At 37.7% G+C, this 14,819-nt stretch overlaps 2 protein-coding genes across 2 annotated transcripts; both read left to right on the forward strand.

Annotated features, from left to right (window-relative positions):
• The first annotated feature begins 613 nt into the window (after nt 1-613).
• On the forward strand, nt 614-8,220 carry LOC118278565 (adrenodoxin). Its single transcript, XM_035597824.2, has 3 exons — nt 614-959; nt 4,045-4,224; nt 6,200-8,220. Exons 1-3 carry the CDS (start codon nt 820-822, stop codon nt 6,354-6,356), a joined length of 477 nt encoding a protein of 158 aa, XP_035453717.1. The 5' UTR covers nt 614-819; the 3' UTR covers nt 6,357-8,220.
• Nucleotides 8,221-10,025: 1,805 nt separating this feature from the next.
• On the forward strand, nt 10,026-11,659 carry LOC126912257 (uncharacterized). The gene is made up of 2 exons (XM_050703813.1): nt 10,026-10,127; nt 10,942-11,659. The coding sequence occupies exons 1-2, from the start codon at nt 10,082-10,084 to the stop codon at nt 11,301-11,303; spliced, it is 408 nt and encodes a 135-aa protein (XP_050559770.1). The 5' UTR covers nt 10,026-10,081; the 3' UTR covers nt 11,304-11,659.
• Nucleotides 11,660-14,819: the final 3,160 nt, after the last annotated feature.

The following is a 14,819-nucleotide window of genomic DNA, read 5'->3' on the forward strand; positions in this document are numbered from 1 at the left end:
GTAAAAAAATATGATAATGCTAAACATATTAGAAATTGACGCATCCGTAGATGGAACGTGACCAAACGTTTTTACCCGCTTAGCGTTTAGATATAAGGCAGTGAGACAATAATTTTCTGTAAAATATTGAGTTTATGAGCAGTATAATTACTATTTCATTTTCATTTTTATTTATAACCGTTGATCTAATTTCTTAAAGCAATACAAATCGATTTACAGAATATGCAACAACTTTTTTTATTAAACCAAAACACGAAAGTTAATAATTAAACGCAATGTCAACGTCAACATCAGGTGTTACACTTTTCCTATTCACGCAGCTGTTCAATTTCTAATTTGGCTGTAATAAACATCTTCACTAATAAAACAAATACCTAACCTATAATTAACAATAACACGATATAAGTGACTCTAAAATTTATACTAAAAACCTATTTTAGTTATCAAAAAACTGCACCTCCTCTCTCCTACTAGGTATTATTTTGCTGTGCCCGACAGGGTCCATAATTGTGACTAATATCTATATACTAACAACCTGTAATACATTATGGCAAGCAATAAAGAATTGAGAATTGAGAATTGAATTGAGAAATTTGAATAAAAATAGTTATCACCAATTTCAATGTCACAAACGAAACGTATCTTGTGTAACCTAAAAAATTTTACTCTGTAAGGTCAAGAATAATTTGATGAAATTATCATATTATGTTATCATATATCAGTTAGAGGCTATCTCGTTGAATTACTTAATATACAGTGGTGATATACGCAGTGATTCAGCGCTTCCAAGCACTCCTGTGGTTTAGAAAATAAGCAAAAATGTTACGGAATTTATTGAAAAGTGTAACAACACGAAATCTACGTTGTTCTATTAAGAATAACGGTGTAACAACGAATTTCGTCAATCAGAGGAGCATAGCGCCATTATCTACAACAGAATTAGCTTTAAAAGAGGAGAAGTAAGTCGTTTTTTTACAATTTTTTATGAATTTTACATGATTTCTAAAATCTATTCGTATTTAGTTTGCAAAGAGGTTAGTTGCTAAGTGAAAACTTTTTAGAGATTATTTTTGAGGTACTGGCTACTGTCCAGAGATTATAATATACACATTATTTATTGTATAATACTTAGCAAATTGTATAAATAAAACTGCAGTAATTTTTTATCTTTCAATTATTTAATTTTACTAAATATGTTACTAGGTGTTCAAATTAAATTGATATTAGTTAATTCACTATACATAGACATGTACTTATGACTAAATAATAACACTATGCCTCTTCGGAGCTGCAGACTGCCTAGCAATTTACCGGAGTCCCAACTCGAAAAGCAGGAGTAGGAACGGGGTGGTTATTACTCAGTATGAGTCTGACTCTCCCTTTCGCCTCGCGAAGTAATTAGAAGATTCTCCCCTCCCCAATATATACTTCTTCGGCACTAATTAACTCTATACATAAAACTAACTAACATACCTATTTGTCTAACTTAGTGAATAAATTCATAATTATAATATTGGAATCTGTAATATCACATTTGTTAATAGTCTAATCAGCCGAGTATTCAATGTCAAAGTTAAAGTGTGGTGTCTAAATAATCTTAGAAAGTACATATAACTTGAAAAAAGTCACATTGGTACTTGCCGTTGGTAGGTTTTAAACTTGCACACTTGCACACTCATGCATAAAATAATAATATTTGTCTATATATTCAACTGCAGAAAACCGATTGCCATGCAACATGTACTTAGCTGTTTCGTTTCCTGCATGAAGAATCTGTTTGTGTGCTCCACAAATTGTTGTTTCGATTCTGGGTGTCATGTTGATATGAAATTGTATGTTTGTAAACGCACCCATGACACAGGAGAAAATTATATTGTGGGGAAACATAAAAAAATTAACTTGCTAAACACCAGCTGCAATTTCATCATGTTACGCTATTATTTATTATTGTAATACTATGACTAATACAATAACAATTGATGTAGTTAGTCGGTACTAGATATGCTGATAGATATAAATACTAAAGTTGATAAAAGTCTATTTTAATTTTTAAGGTAACTACTTAGAGTGCCTTAATCTTATCAACAATGCAAGATTTATTTTTGTGACTGCTTCTCTTCATTAGAGACTTTAAATGAGTAGATCATGTATGTAGCTACCTACAATTAAATCCATTTTTGAAGGTGTAACTTTTTTGGTGGTGTGTTGCCAGCTTTTTAAAAGGATTATGCTCTTTTCCTGAATATTTGAAGGTCGTATCGGTTCGGAAATACTGCCGACAACGGCTCATTTCACAGTTTTGTTGTGCGAGGCAGAAAGTCTTGAGAGAAGCGCACAGTTGTGGCCTGCCAACCATCTGTATGATGGGGATGGAAGTGCTGTCGTGTAGGTCGATGGCGAAAAGCAGGCTGGTATCAGACCAAACAATTCCTCAAAGCACTCCCAGTGGTATAAGCGATAGAAAATGCACAACGAAGCTTCATTTCTACACATTGCCAAAGTATCAAAGTCGGTTTGAAACCGACCTTGGGCGAGGCGAGAGGGAGTGTCAGACTCTTACTGCAAAAACACCACGTTCCTACTCCTGCTTTTCGAGCTGGAGCCGGTAATCTGTTGTATGCAGCTGCGGGTCGCCTACTGGGCCCTATCTGTAGAGAAATGATGACTCTTTGAGGCGCGTGCAGAATGCGGCATTCGCATTAGGAACCTAGAGTCTGGAAATAGGGTGGTGTTTTATTTTTCCTGTAAAGTTACTCATCCCAAAGTTGTAGATTCTAATGTTGATACTCCTTGGCTAGAGATACTAACTAGTAACTGCGTACATTATACGGAAGTATCAGCTATCAATACAAGTACGGTAGTAGATGCTTGAAGTACCTACTTGAAATAATCAATGTGTTATCAACCAACCTTGTCCATCTGTCTATCATGGTTAAAACGTCTAAAGTTTTATTATAACTCTCGTGATACATACTAAATTAATTATTATGTTATCGGCTTACTCACGTAACTGTTTGACGAGGAACTCGACTAGTTTCAAGCCATGCTAGAGGCTCATATTAATGAGCAGCATTCCGCGACACACGACGCGGCGATTAGTAGAGTGTTACCTACGTGAGTAAGCCGATAACATAATAATTAACGTCTAAAGTATTGCAAATTGTCGAAAAGCGGCGTTTATAGTTTTATTTTTAAAACAACAAAATTTTGCGCGCGCGTGCTTTCGCATGATCAGCTGTTAGCAGCGAGGCGCCCGCGTTATCGGAAGACTAGTAACTAGGTAGGTATTTTGGAACGTTACGCGCGCGTGCTAATGAAATTTTGTTGTTTTGTTATTGTGATAAAAATAAAACTAATGAGTATACAAAACAAGTTTCTTTGGGAAAGTTTTTTGTAATCATGAGTACAATCACGTGTTTAAATATCGTACACTAATTATCAGTTACCCTATAAAGAGGCCCATAGTCCATCCGTAGATACATCTCATTAAGAACTCCTTTCTAGTCTAGTCCTGAATATTACTTTTACATTGTTCTCACATAATTGAAGCAATCGCAACAATGTAACCATGTATTGTATTGTGAATATAGTTGGAAAAGAGTAACCTATGGAGTTTCTTGCTCGTTCTTCTCCATAGGAATCTACACTTTGGAACGAGCAAATAGCTTCATTAGAGGACTGACCGACAGACAGACGTTATTAATATTATTATATTTGCTTTGACGTTCAAAAGTGCTTTCCTGGTCTATTTGAAACTAGCTACTTCCGCGCGGTTTCAACCGCTCTGCTTGGCTCCTATTGGTCATAGCGTGATGGTTTATAAGCCTATAGCCTTCCTCGATAAATGCACTATTCAACACAAAAAGAATTATTCAAATCGGACCAGTAGTTTCGGAGATTAGCGCGTTCAAACAAACAAACTCTTCAGCTTTATAATATTAGTATAGATGGTATAGATTTGCTTGGACGTTCAAAAGTGCCTTCCTGGTCTATTTGAAATAAATGATTTTGACTTTGACTTTGACCTTTTTTTGTCTATTTCAGAGTAAAAGTCACATTCGTCCTGTACGACGGGAAGAAACTAGAAACGGAAGCTAAGGTGGGCGACACACTGCTGGACGTGGTCGTCAACAACGACCTGAACATCGAGGGCTACGGCGCGTGTGAAGGCACCCTCACCTGCTCCACTTGCCACGTTGTATTAAAAAAGCAGGATTATGATAGGTGAGACTCTTTTTCTATATCTAAGGCACAACTATCACATATATATGACATAATCTTCAAGTGTGGGAGAGTCATGCTTCGGCACTGCTGGGCCGACTCATAGAAAACCGACGTGAAACAAAGCTTACATTTTGTGAGTGAGGTTACCGGAGGCCTAGTTATTTTCCAATCTTCTCAATTCCCGAATCCCCAACAACGCTTCTGGTGTTTTGGGTGTCTATGGGCGTCGGCTTTTGCTTACCATCAGGTGATCCGTCTGCTCGTTTCCCGGATATTCGATATCACCGCATTTTTTTCCATCAAATGATATGTCGCTTATATTAAATACTTTACAATACATGATACTTATACCTACCCCTAACCTTAAGATTTTTTTTTTATTTTATGATATAGTCTTCGGCACGTAATTTGGCAATTTTTTTTTAAATAATAAGAACGTTCCGCCAATCGCTCAGGGATTGATCCTCACAAGCATTGTGTGCAGACGCGGCGACGTTGCGCTGACTATTGAACGTCCGCGTCCGCTTATTTTTAGTCAATAAAGTATTTTTTTTTTTTGTTAAAAATAATGATACAAAATCTTGCTAAGTTATCTGCCAACCTTTAGGTATACCGGATATTTTATAGTTTACTTTCAATTTATAACGCACGCACGATACAGGAGACATTTAAAAAATCTTATTTTTTCCTCTCACCATCGACGACCCAAAATATATTATACATGCATCTCGGAAATGGGGACCGTTCGTTGTATAATATATTCTTTTTGTCCCGAATAGAAAAACATATTACAGTTAGTTATGTCACATTTAGACGAGAAGGAGCAAAAAAGTTGGTGTTTTTTTGCGCATTTATAAGAATTTAGACCGACCGTCCGTCACTTTCGTAATTTACATTTTATCTGAGACCTTTAATCTCTCAGGTAGAGGATAGAAATGCATTTGATAAATAATAATGGCTACTGCCGAGCAAAAAACTCCTGGTTCAAATCTTGAGTTGGGCGACGTGGGCAGTGTTTTGTCTTACATATAATTAAGTGTGAGAGCCATGCTTCTTCACAGAAAACCGACGTGAAAAAATGCTTTCGTTGTGTGAGTGAGGTTACCGGAGACCCAATCCCTGATTCCCCAACAACCCTTAAATTCCTAACCAAAATGCCGGAAAACGCACTTGTAACGCCTCTGGTGTTTCAAGTGTCCATGGGCGGCGGCGATTGATTACCATCAGGTGATCCGTCTGTTCGTTTACCAGCTTATACCATAAAAAAGTCGGTGAACTGATCTAGTATATCTTGCACAATTATTTTGTAATATTCATTGATTCAAAGACGTATCTACTTAGTATATTTAATTACTACAAATAAACAAAAATTAAATTGTCGTTAGGAAATTAGGGCATACCCATTATCACTAAATATTATACCTACATAACTATTATAATACGATCTGTTTTCTTTTATTCGATAAATACTAATGCTTGACTACAATCCCACCTGATGGTATGTTTGTGTGGTGATAAAAAAATGTCGGAACTCCGGATTACGTAGCGGGTTACCGGGGCTCCGGCTCGAAAAGCAGGAGTAGAAACGGGTGGTTTGCTACTTAGTAAAAGTCTAACGCTCCATCTCGCCTCACCCAAGGTGGGAGATGTCAGATTTTGGCACCTCAAAAAAGGTTTTATGTCTTTGGATCCACTCTAAATAAGACGGAGGTGTTTGCCACTATCTTTACGCTTAACAGCCGGCTATGGACACCCACAACACCAGAGGAGTTACAAATGGGTATTTGTGATTGAGGATTTGTGAGGTGGTTGGGCCTTCGGTAACCTCACTCACAAGGCAAAACAATGCAAGCGTGTGAGGTCGTAGTATCTCCTATATGGTACTCCGTTGAACCGGCCCAGCACTAGTAATGCATGGCTCTCCTAAACATGTAGATAGTCTATAATAGGTACTAATTTTGTCTCCTCTTTACAGGTTACCAGAAGAAGCGTGTGACGAGGAGAGAGACATGTTGGACCTGGCCTACGGGCTGACAGACACATCCAGGCTCGGATGCCAGATCACGCTGACCAAAGACATGGACGGGCTAGAGGTCAAGGTTCCAGAGACAATCAACGATGCTAGAAGTTGATGACAGCTGTCAAATCTGTCAAATGTCAAAATAGTCTATGGATTGGGAGTTTAGCGGTTTTTTCTTTTTGTATAAAAATTGGGATTTTCGTTTTGTAGGAGTTTAGGCGTGTTCCTAATTAAAAATTTTAAGTTTTCTGTTAGCTTAATTAGGGTTTTTTAAAGTATGATACGCGAACCCCTATGGGTTTGCCATTTCAAGCCAGTTTCAAGCCATGCTAGAGGCTCATATTCATGAGCAGCATTCCGCGACACACGACGCGGTGACTGTCGCGCTGATACAGTAGCCAGCCGACATGAATATGAGCCTCTAGCATGGCTTGAAACTAGTCGAGTTCCTCGTTAAACGGTTACGTGAGTAAGCCGATAACATAATAATTAATTTAGTATGTCTCACGAAAGTAGTAATAAAATTACAGGGAAAGATCGCTAAAATCCTAGACTTCCAATAAGGGCTAACGTTTTATTTGCACACCAGATGGCGTCTATGTAGCATGAGATCTATTTGTCCAATAGAGAAACTAGCTAGTGTCAAATTATTGGCACATTAAAATGTCTGTCGCAATTGTGCCCAGTAGATGGCAATAGGCTCACCCCCTATTGCATGGGACTTATAACAGAAATGGTGAAAAGTGGGTGTACATTGTATAGCGGCATTACGTGGTAACGTTTGATCTTAGACTGCACTGTTGGTGCGTTGCCTGGGCAAACGGCTGCCGCGCAACGTGTAGCGGATTAGATTCCCGCATTTCAACTCTTTGTGTGATCCACAAATTGTTGTTTCGGGTCTGGGTGTCATGTGTATGTGAACTTGTATGTTTGTAAACGCACACACGACACAGGAGACAATCCTAATGTAAGCAACTTAAAAAAAAAGATCTTGTTAAACCTAAAACCGTACTAATACTAAGCCCTGGTGATCTTAAACTACACTAGCGACATCTAGTGAGTAAAAAAAGAAACGTAAGCCCCTAACTAAATGACGAATTATGGCATAAAATATACCGATGTCCGTTTTTTTATAAGTATTTATATATTTAGTTCTTTTTTGAGATTTTTGGGGGATCGGTGCTAAGTTAGGAGATACCCTAGATTAACTAGGTTACCTAGATTATAATGCATGGCGATAAATATTGCACATTGACTTTTCGAAAGAGATAATTGGCTAAATTAGCTGCGTCAAAGTCGTCATTGCTTAAAGTTAAAGTAAATAATTATTTATTTGAATTAGACCATGCTTCGGCACTGCTGGGCCTGCTAGAGTGATACCACGGCCGAGCAGAAAACCGACGTGAAACAACTTGCGTTGTGTTTCGTTGTGTGAATGAGATTACCGGAGGCCCAATCACACCCCTCCCCAATCTTCTCAATCCCCGATTCCCCTACAAACCTTAAATTCTTAACCCCAAAAGGCCGGTAACGCACTTGTAATGCCTCTGGTGTTTCGAGTGTCCATGGGCGGCGGCGATTGCTTACCGGTGATCCGTCTGCTCGTTTACTGGTTTCGGTTCCTTCCAAGTTATACGTACTTTCTAAGATTATTTAGACACCACTGACAAATGGTGAAGAAAAACATCTTGAGGAAACCTGGGCTTATAATTTCTAATTATAAGTTTGAAATCGCCAACCCGCATTGAGCAAGCGTGGTGATTAATGCTCAAACCTTCTCCGTGTGAGAAAAGGCGTTTGGTCAGCAGTGGCCACTTATAGGCTGCGAAATGTCTTTTACCAAAAGTCGATGTGTAATATTTATCGCCAGGCATTGTATGTAGGTATAATTTTGACGTATAAGTACCTCAGTAGAATTTTATATTATAAAAATGATAAAAAATACCTTTTATGAAATAAAAAATGTTATAAAAATCTGTTTGCAATGTTATTTGTGTATACATATTTTTATTTAATGTTTTTAAAGGTTCAGTTCTGTCATATGTGTTGTCCCTTACGCGACGTCCTGCGAGCGAACTAGAAGCGAACGTGAAGCGGTGCGGTGACACGCGAATCCAACGCGATGCGATGTGACGGCGGCTATGTCTTACGTGCATGTGAATCGTTTCGTTTTGTTTCTGTTTCCGACATTAGGGGCCATCACACCTTAAGGAGGGGGAGCGCCCCCTCCCTAAGGTGTGACGTAATTAATGGATGTCAACGAAGTGTGACAAGGGGCAAGACTTAAATTTCGTGACGTTACATTTCAATTATTATAATCTAACTGTTAAAACACGAACTTGAAACTATTATCTAAAAACTCAAAAAAGTCTAGATGTAAAATTATAAAATGTGACGTCACACTAGAGAGGGAGGGGTTTCAGAAATGTGACCAATTGTGACAAGGACGGGGGGGGGTGTCACGTCAATACATTTTGACAGTTTGTTATTTTTTGCACCGCGCAACACCGCTTCACGTTCGATTCTAGATCGATTACGCATGATGTCGCATTAGTCGAGTATATGACAATCGCGGAAAGAGTAGGGATAGTGACAATATGAGTTCTACTCTTTTGACACTTTATATTTAGACATACAATATTCCTTTAAACATAGACACCTAATTATTTATAGCTACTGATTTGTAGGACAATTAAAATAAAAATGGCAGCTTACCTATTTATGTTTCTATTAAAACAAAATGTAGTGTTTACTATTTTGTTTTTATTTAGTTATAGTTAAATGAATTTTTATTATGGCATAATAATATATTTTTACTTAGTAAGTTTTGTTTTTTATTTTTAAAAGTTAGAAGTTTGGTATTGATTTTGCATACCATGTTTAGGGGCCCATAGTAACGCAGGGGCCCGCCAACCTGAGAACCCAAAATATAAGTAAGTACTTTTTTTTTGTTGATATATCAATATTTAAAAAATACTTCATTGAATCTATCGTTATTTTCTTCTCCTCTAATAATATCTTCTGATTTATTTCGTTGCGGGATCCAAGACAGTCATTCATGTCCCTGAGACGTTGGACTTCAGTGTTCCGGTGTTTTCATGGTTGTATCTACTGTAGATCCTGGTGCACAGGAGTTGCAGCGGTATGGGAGGTTGTGGCAGGCTTGTCCATAAGAAAAATATTACATTGAATACGTGTGTAGATTTTTTAGTAATTTGTGCGATAAACTGATTAATATTATTTTACGTTGACGCTACGCTTAATTAAGCCCTTTCTGAGAACTATGGCATGACGATAAACAAATTACAGTATGGAGATCACTCATCGTATGACTAAAATGAAACCACAAGTGTTACTCATCCACAGAAGCATAATACAACTAAATATTTCAATGAAAAGCGAAAATTAATAAATTGAAAGTATCAACAGAAATAAAAAAAATGAATTAATCAAGTATTAAATTCTGTATGAACAGCTGTTGTAGATTGCCTAAGAATGTTACGGACATGCGGCGCGGCTGTTATAATGCCGTATTTGTAAAGAGTGTTCAAATTAGCTTAAAGAGAATAATGCACTTTTTGGCTTAACTACTGGGTCCATTTCGCTCACTTTTCGTATATTGTTAGCCAAGATGATAACAAATATGTGGTTTAAATTAAGTCATAAGAGGTTTTTCCATTTATAATTATGTACCTAGGTCTTAGATATGTAGGTAATTATAAAGATTGGAGCAAGATAAATCGATTTCTCGTTTCAATTATGAGCTTTAATTAATAATTATAAACGGGTTAACAGTTTTCGTATGTGTTATAATTTTTTGGAACAGTTATCAACAGGATGTATCTAAGGGCATTGGTGCTAGCGTTGTTGTTTGGATTTGCAGGTAAGAGTAAACATTTATTTAATACAGTTAAAATGTTGAAAATTGACAACAAAGAAAAAATTACAATATTTTTAATTACTTAAAACTAATTCATCAGCCATCCATCTTCTCACAAAACCTTAAACATTCACGACATACATCCTTCCATCTCGCTGCGAACAAATCACACTCTGGTGCGGACGTCAAGAGAGCATTGATCATCATCAATGCTCGAACGAGTTGAGAATTTGCATGCGCGACTGTTACTATAGCATGTTAAGTACTTAAAAAAATGCGTAGAGATGTAGCTTCGTTGTGCATTCTCTATCGCTTATACCACGGGAAGTGCTCTGAGGAATTGTTTGGTCTGATACCTGCCGTGTCTTTCATTGACCTACACGACAGCACTTCCATCCACATCATATAGATGGTTGGCAGGCCACAACTGTGCGCTTCTCGCGAAACTTTCTACCTCGCACAGCAAAACTGTGGAATGATCTGTCGTCAGCGGTATTTCCGAACCGATACGACCTTTAAATTTTCAAGAAAAAAACGTATTCTTTTTCCTTTTAAAAAAGCCGGCAACGCACCTGTTGCTCTTGCGTTTAGTGTTGCGGGTGGACATCTGCGGTGCTGATCGCTTATTATCAGGTGATCCGTCTGCTCGTTTCGCGCGCTCGTCGAGAAATTTTTGAAATACCAAAAATATCCATAATACTTTACCCGACCCCGGGGATCGTACCCGAGACCACTTGTCCGGCAGTCGCACTTGCGACCACTCGACCAACAAGGCAGCAATTTATAATATTAATAAGATTTAATTATTTCATTTTAGCCACATCACGTTATCCCAAGGGCTTCCAATACTCCGAGAAGCCAAATGAAGAGGCGCGCGATTCACCGAAAATTCTGCTATTTACTTCTTACAAACAACAAGATCCCTTAACAACTGACGTGGAATACAAAACACCGCTCCGAATGACTGAAGATGATAATGACGACAAAGTATATTTAAAAAATATGGACAGACTAATGAAGACCAAGAGAGACGGTATTTCGCCTGAAAGCAGGAAACATTACGACTTTGACATACGGAATTACTTTAAAATCCACGATATAACTAAAAAGAGGATGTTGGCTGCGAAAAATGTAATTTTAAATATGAAACTTATTGAAATGGCTAATGGTATACATTAGAATATTTGTTTGCGTGTAACTCCTCTAGTTTTATTATTTACTAGCGACCCGCCCCAGCTTCGCATGGGTGCAATGATGATATATTATGCCTGTATTATACATATAAACCTTCCTTTTGAATCACTCTATCTATTAAAAAAACCGCATCAAAATCCGTTGCGTAGTTTTAAAGATTTAAGCATACAAAGGGATATAGGGACAGAGAAAGCGATTTTGTTTTATACTACGTAGTGATTTATAACTTCAAGATGAAGAGTCCCTCTGTTACTCGAAACTAGTAGAGCTTTTCTCCATTAATTTACGTGAGTAAACCGTGATTTTTATTTACTACTCGTATATAACAAGCGAATAAGGTTAAATATCATTTCACGACTCAATAACCAATTTTTTTCCTGAATCCAGAGGCGGACTGTAAATTCATGGGGCCCTGTGTATACGTGAGCCCCTTTTAGAGTTGAGTATAATTATATTTTTAAACTATTCCTTAATTAATATTTTGTGTTGGTTATTAAAGTTATTTCACATCACATCATGTCTTTTATTTATTCAAATGTTACCTAAATTAACACCTATGATAGTGTCACTCGCTCATAGCTCATTCACAGCTAGGCCTAAGTCGACTCCTAACTCGCTTCATGGTAGATTTCCCACCCACTAGCACTAAGCATTTCTCTTCAAGCTTCCTTGTGCGAACAGCTAGGGAGTGGAATTCTGCCGGAGTCTGCGTTTCCTGATGGGTATAACCTGGGTGTCTTCAAAGCCCGAGTGAATAGGTTGCTTATGGGCAGATGTGCTCCATCGTAGGCCGCATAATTACTTATCATCAGGCGAGATGGCGGCCAAACGTCGACCCAGCAAATGTAAAATATAAAAAAAAAGATGGAAAAGTATAGGATGGTGACTGGCGACAAAAGCATTCTAACTCAACCGCTACAAAAATAAAAAACAAACTACATAATTACTATATTATTTATGAAACCAATTCATCAAACACATACTCTCCCAGTTTCTTCTGACGTCGGTGATTATTATTCGGATCCGATAACATTCGTCTTTCTTGTTCCTTATTCAATACAGCAACTATTTTCCTTCTGCTCATGGCATTTTGGTTAGGAACATATGTTCTCCGTTGTACATCCCGCCTAGATCTTGGCTCAGTGAGATATATCATGCCTTTATCATCAAATAAGTTGTTTAAAGTGTATCCCCCACTTCTTTGCACAGTTTTTGAGCGTGTCAACATAAGTATTGGTATGTTGTGGTATTTTGTCGTCGTTATGCGTATCTTGTCTAGGTTGTCTTTTGGTTGGCCTGGTGTTTTGTTTATCAGTTGATAGCTGTTGTACTTGTGTTTTTGAGCTGGTAATGCTGGAAAGATAGAGGTGTTTAGTTATTAGATTTTGCTTGTGAAAGAGAAGACATAATTACATATTTCATGTGGTATTGGAGTCTGGAAATGTGACCGGTACATGGCAATAGGCTCACCACCCATTACATGGGACTTACAACATAAATTGTGAAATGTGGGTGTACATAGTGGCATTACGTACCATATTGTGCAACTCTGCCTACCCCTTCGGGGATTAAAGGTGTAACGATATGTATGAATGTGGTATTTGATGGATGAATCTGTTGCGTTGTTTAATTTTAAATTCTGTGCTATTATCTACTAGAAATCTTTTTTGACTACGTTGCTTATTCTTCTGCTAAGCTATTTTGTACCGGAGCTGCGGATTGTCTAGCGGGTTACCGAGGTTCCGGCTCGAAAATCAGGATTGGGGTTGTTTATAAACAGTAAAAGTCTGACACTCCCTCTCGCCTCGCCAGGACTCAAATAAGGCTACTTTGTAGCTATCAATTACAACTTTCGAAGTGTTTCCCGTCATTAGTCGAAATTATTTTCATAATCACTGATATGGTGGACCGCGATCGAGTTCACTTCAATCTTTCGAATTGAAAGTTACAGAATAGTCTAGCTATTGCTGGTGTTGAATACCCGCCGAAGAAACCATGGGATCGAGTGATCTGTCCTTAAAAATACAAGGTAAGTAATTTTCCTTTATAAAAAGTGGGATATTGGAACTAGTACTATGTGTATGTATATGTCAAATTATAGGTATCTTACCCGACTCAAACAACATAAAAACAACAAGAAAACAAAATTTCTTCATACCTAACTATTAAAAAACTTACAAAACAAGAGTTAGTAACTTTAAAAATTCATTTTCTAATTGATTTTAGTAGAAAACGAACGAATTATTGATTTAATTCAACCGGAAAATCGAAATGCTATAAATGTAAGTCACATACGTTATGTTGGTTATCGCTCTGACTACATATTATGTAAATCTTCACTTGTTCAAGCATTGACGATGATTAGTATTTTTTTTTTTATTATTAAAAAAATACGTTGTCCCATACTAGGATGTCACATACGTCATGTTAGCTATCGCTCTGATTATATATTATGTAAATCTTCACTTGTTCAAGCATTGACGATTATCAATGTTTTTTTTTTTATTATTAAAAAAAATGTTGCCCACACACTAGGATTTTCTCCTGTATCGTGGGTGCGTTTACAAACATACAAGTTCACATACACATGACACACAGACCCGAAACAACAATTTGTGGATCACACAAAGAATTGCTCCGTGCGGGAATCGAACCCGCTACACGTTGCGCGGCAGCCGGTGCAGTCAAATGTGTGATTTGTTCGCAGCGAGATGGAAGGATGTAAAGAATATTTTGTTACCTAACTAATTGCTAGACTCAAAGACTACTATATGTATAACATACTGGCTAGTTTTATTTTTAAGTGGCAAAATCATTCATTGACTTCTCCCGCCTTGGGTGGAGTGCGGGGGGTGTACACAGACCCTTACTGACTAACTACTAATCAACACATTCTAGCAGCGAGGCTATTCTGTAATTGTCAATACAAAACATTCGAAGTGACCTCAATCGCGGTCCGCTATATCATTGGTTGAGAGAATGATCTCGACCAATTAATGGCGAGAATGCTCCGTTTAACAAAAAATAGGATAGCATAACCAGTGGCGTAGCGTGGCCTTTATTTCTTTTTTGAGAGTGGAAAATCATCTAATCGTTTGCCCGTGTCTTAAGCCTCAAAGAAGGGAGTTTCCGATGCTATCACAGTGAGTCCATGTTTCGGGGCCCTTATGACGACGTGATTTTTCCTAAAGTTGCTGCCAACTTTTGAATACAAGCTTTCCGCGACTAAATGAGGATCAGAACCCTTCGCGCGAACCGGCCAATCAAAGCGCCGAACGAGGTCTCGTTTCGGTTACTTTAAACGTAAAGCAAACTCATACAAAGGATACTGATAATTGAGACTTTTATAATTTCTGAAATGAAATAAAAAATTAGGAAGTTTTTATTTCTTACGCATGTTTTGGGGCCCCGTAGGCTCGGGGCCCCGTTTAATTAGAACGGCACAAACGGCGCTAGCTACACATCTGAAAATAACTAACTAAAAAGAACAAACAAAAATCA

This window comes from Spodoptera frugiperda, chromosome 24 (genome assembly GCF_023101765.2).
Source record: "Spodoptera frugiperda isolate SF20-4 chromosome 24, AGI-APGP_CSIRO_Sfru_2.0, whole genome shotgun sequence".
NCBI lineage: Eukaryota > Metazoa > Arthropoda > Insecta > Lepidoptera > Noctuidae > Spodoptera > Spodoptera frugiperda.

Bases quoted from the DNA above. Each gene is read 5' to 3' on its own strand.
- LOC118278565 (XM_035597824.2), top strand. From the start codon at position 820: ATGTTACGGAATTTATTGAAAAGTGTAACAACACGAAATCTACGTTGT. The intron at 960-4,044 runs GTAAGTCGTTTT...TGTCTATTTCAG, and splicing joins TTAGCTTTAAAAGAGGAGAA to AGTAAAAGTCACATTCGTCC. The intron at 4,225-6,199 runs GTGAGACTCTTT...TCCTCTTTACAG, and splicing joins AAAAAGCAGGATTATGATAG to GTTACCAGAAGAAGCGTGTG.
- LOC126912257 (XM_050703813.1), top strand. From the start codon at position 10,082: ATGTATCTAAGGGCATTGGTGCTAGCGTTGTTGTTTGGATTTGCAG. The intron at 10,128-10,941 runs GTAAGAGTAAAC...ATTTCATTTTAG, and splicing joins GTTGTTGTTTGGATTTGCAG to CCACATCACGTTATCCCAAG.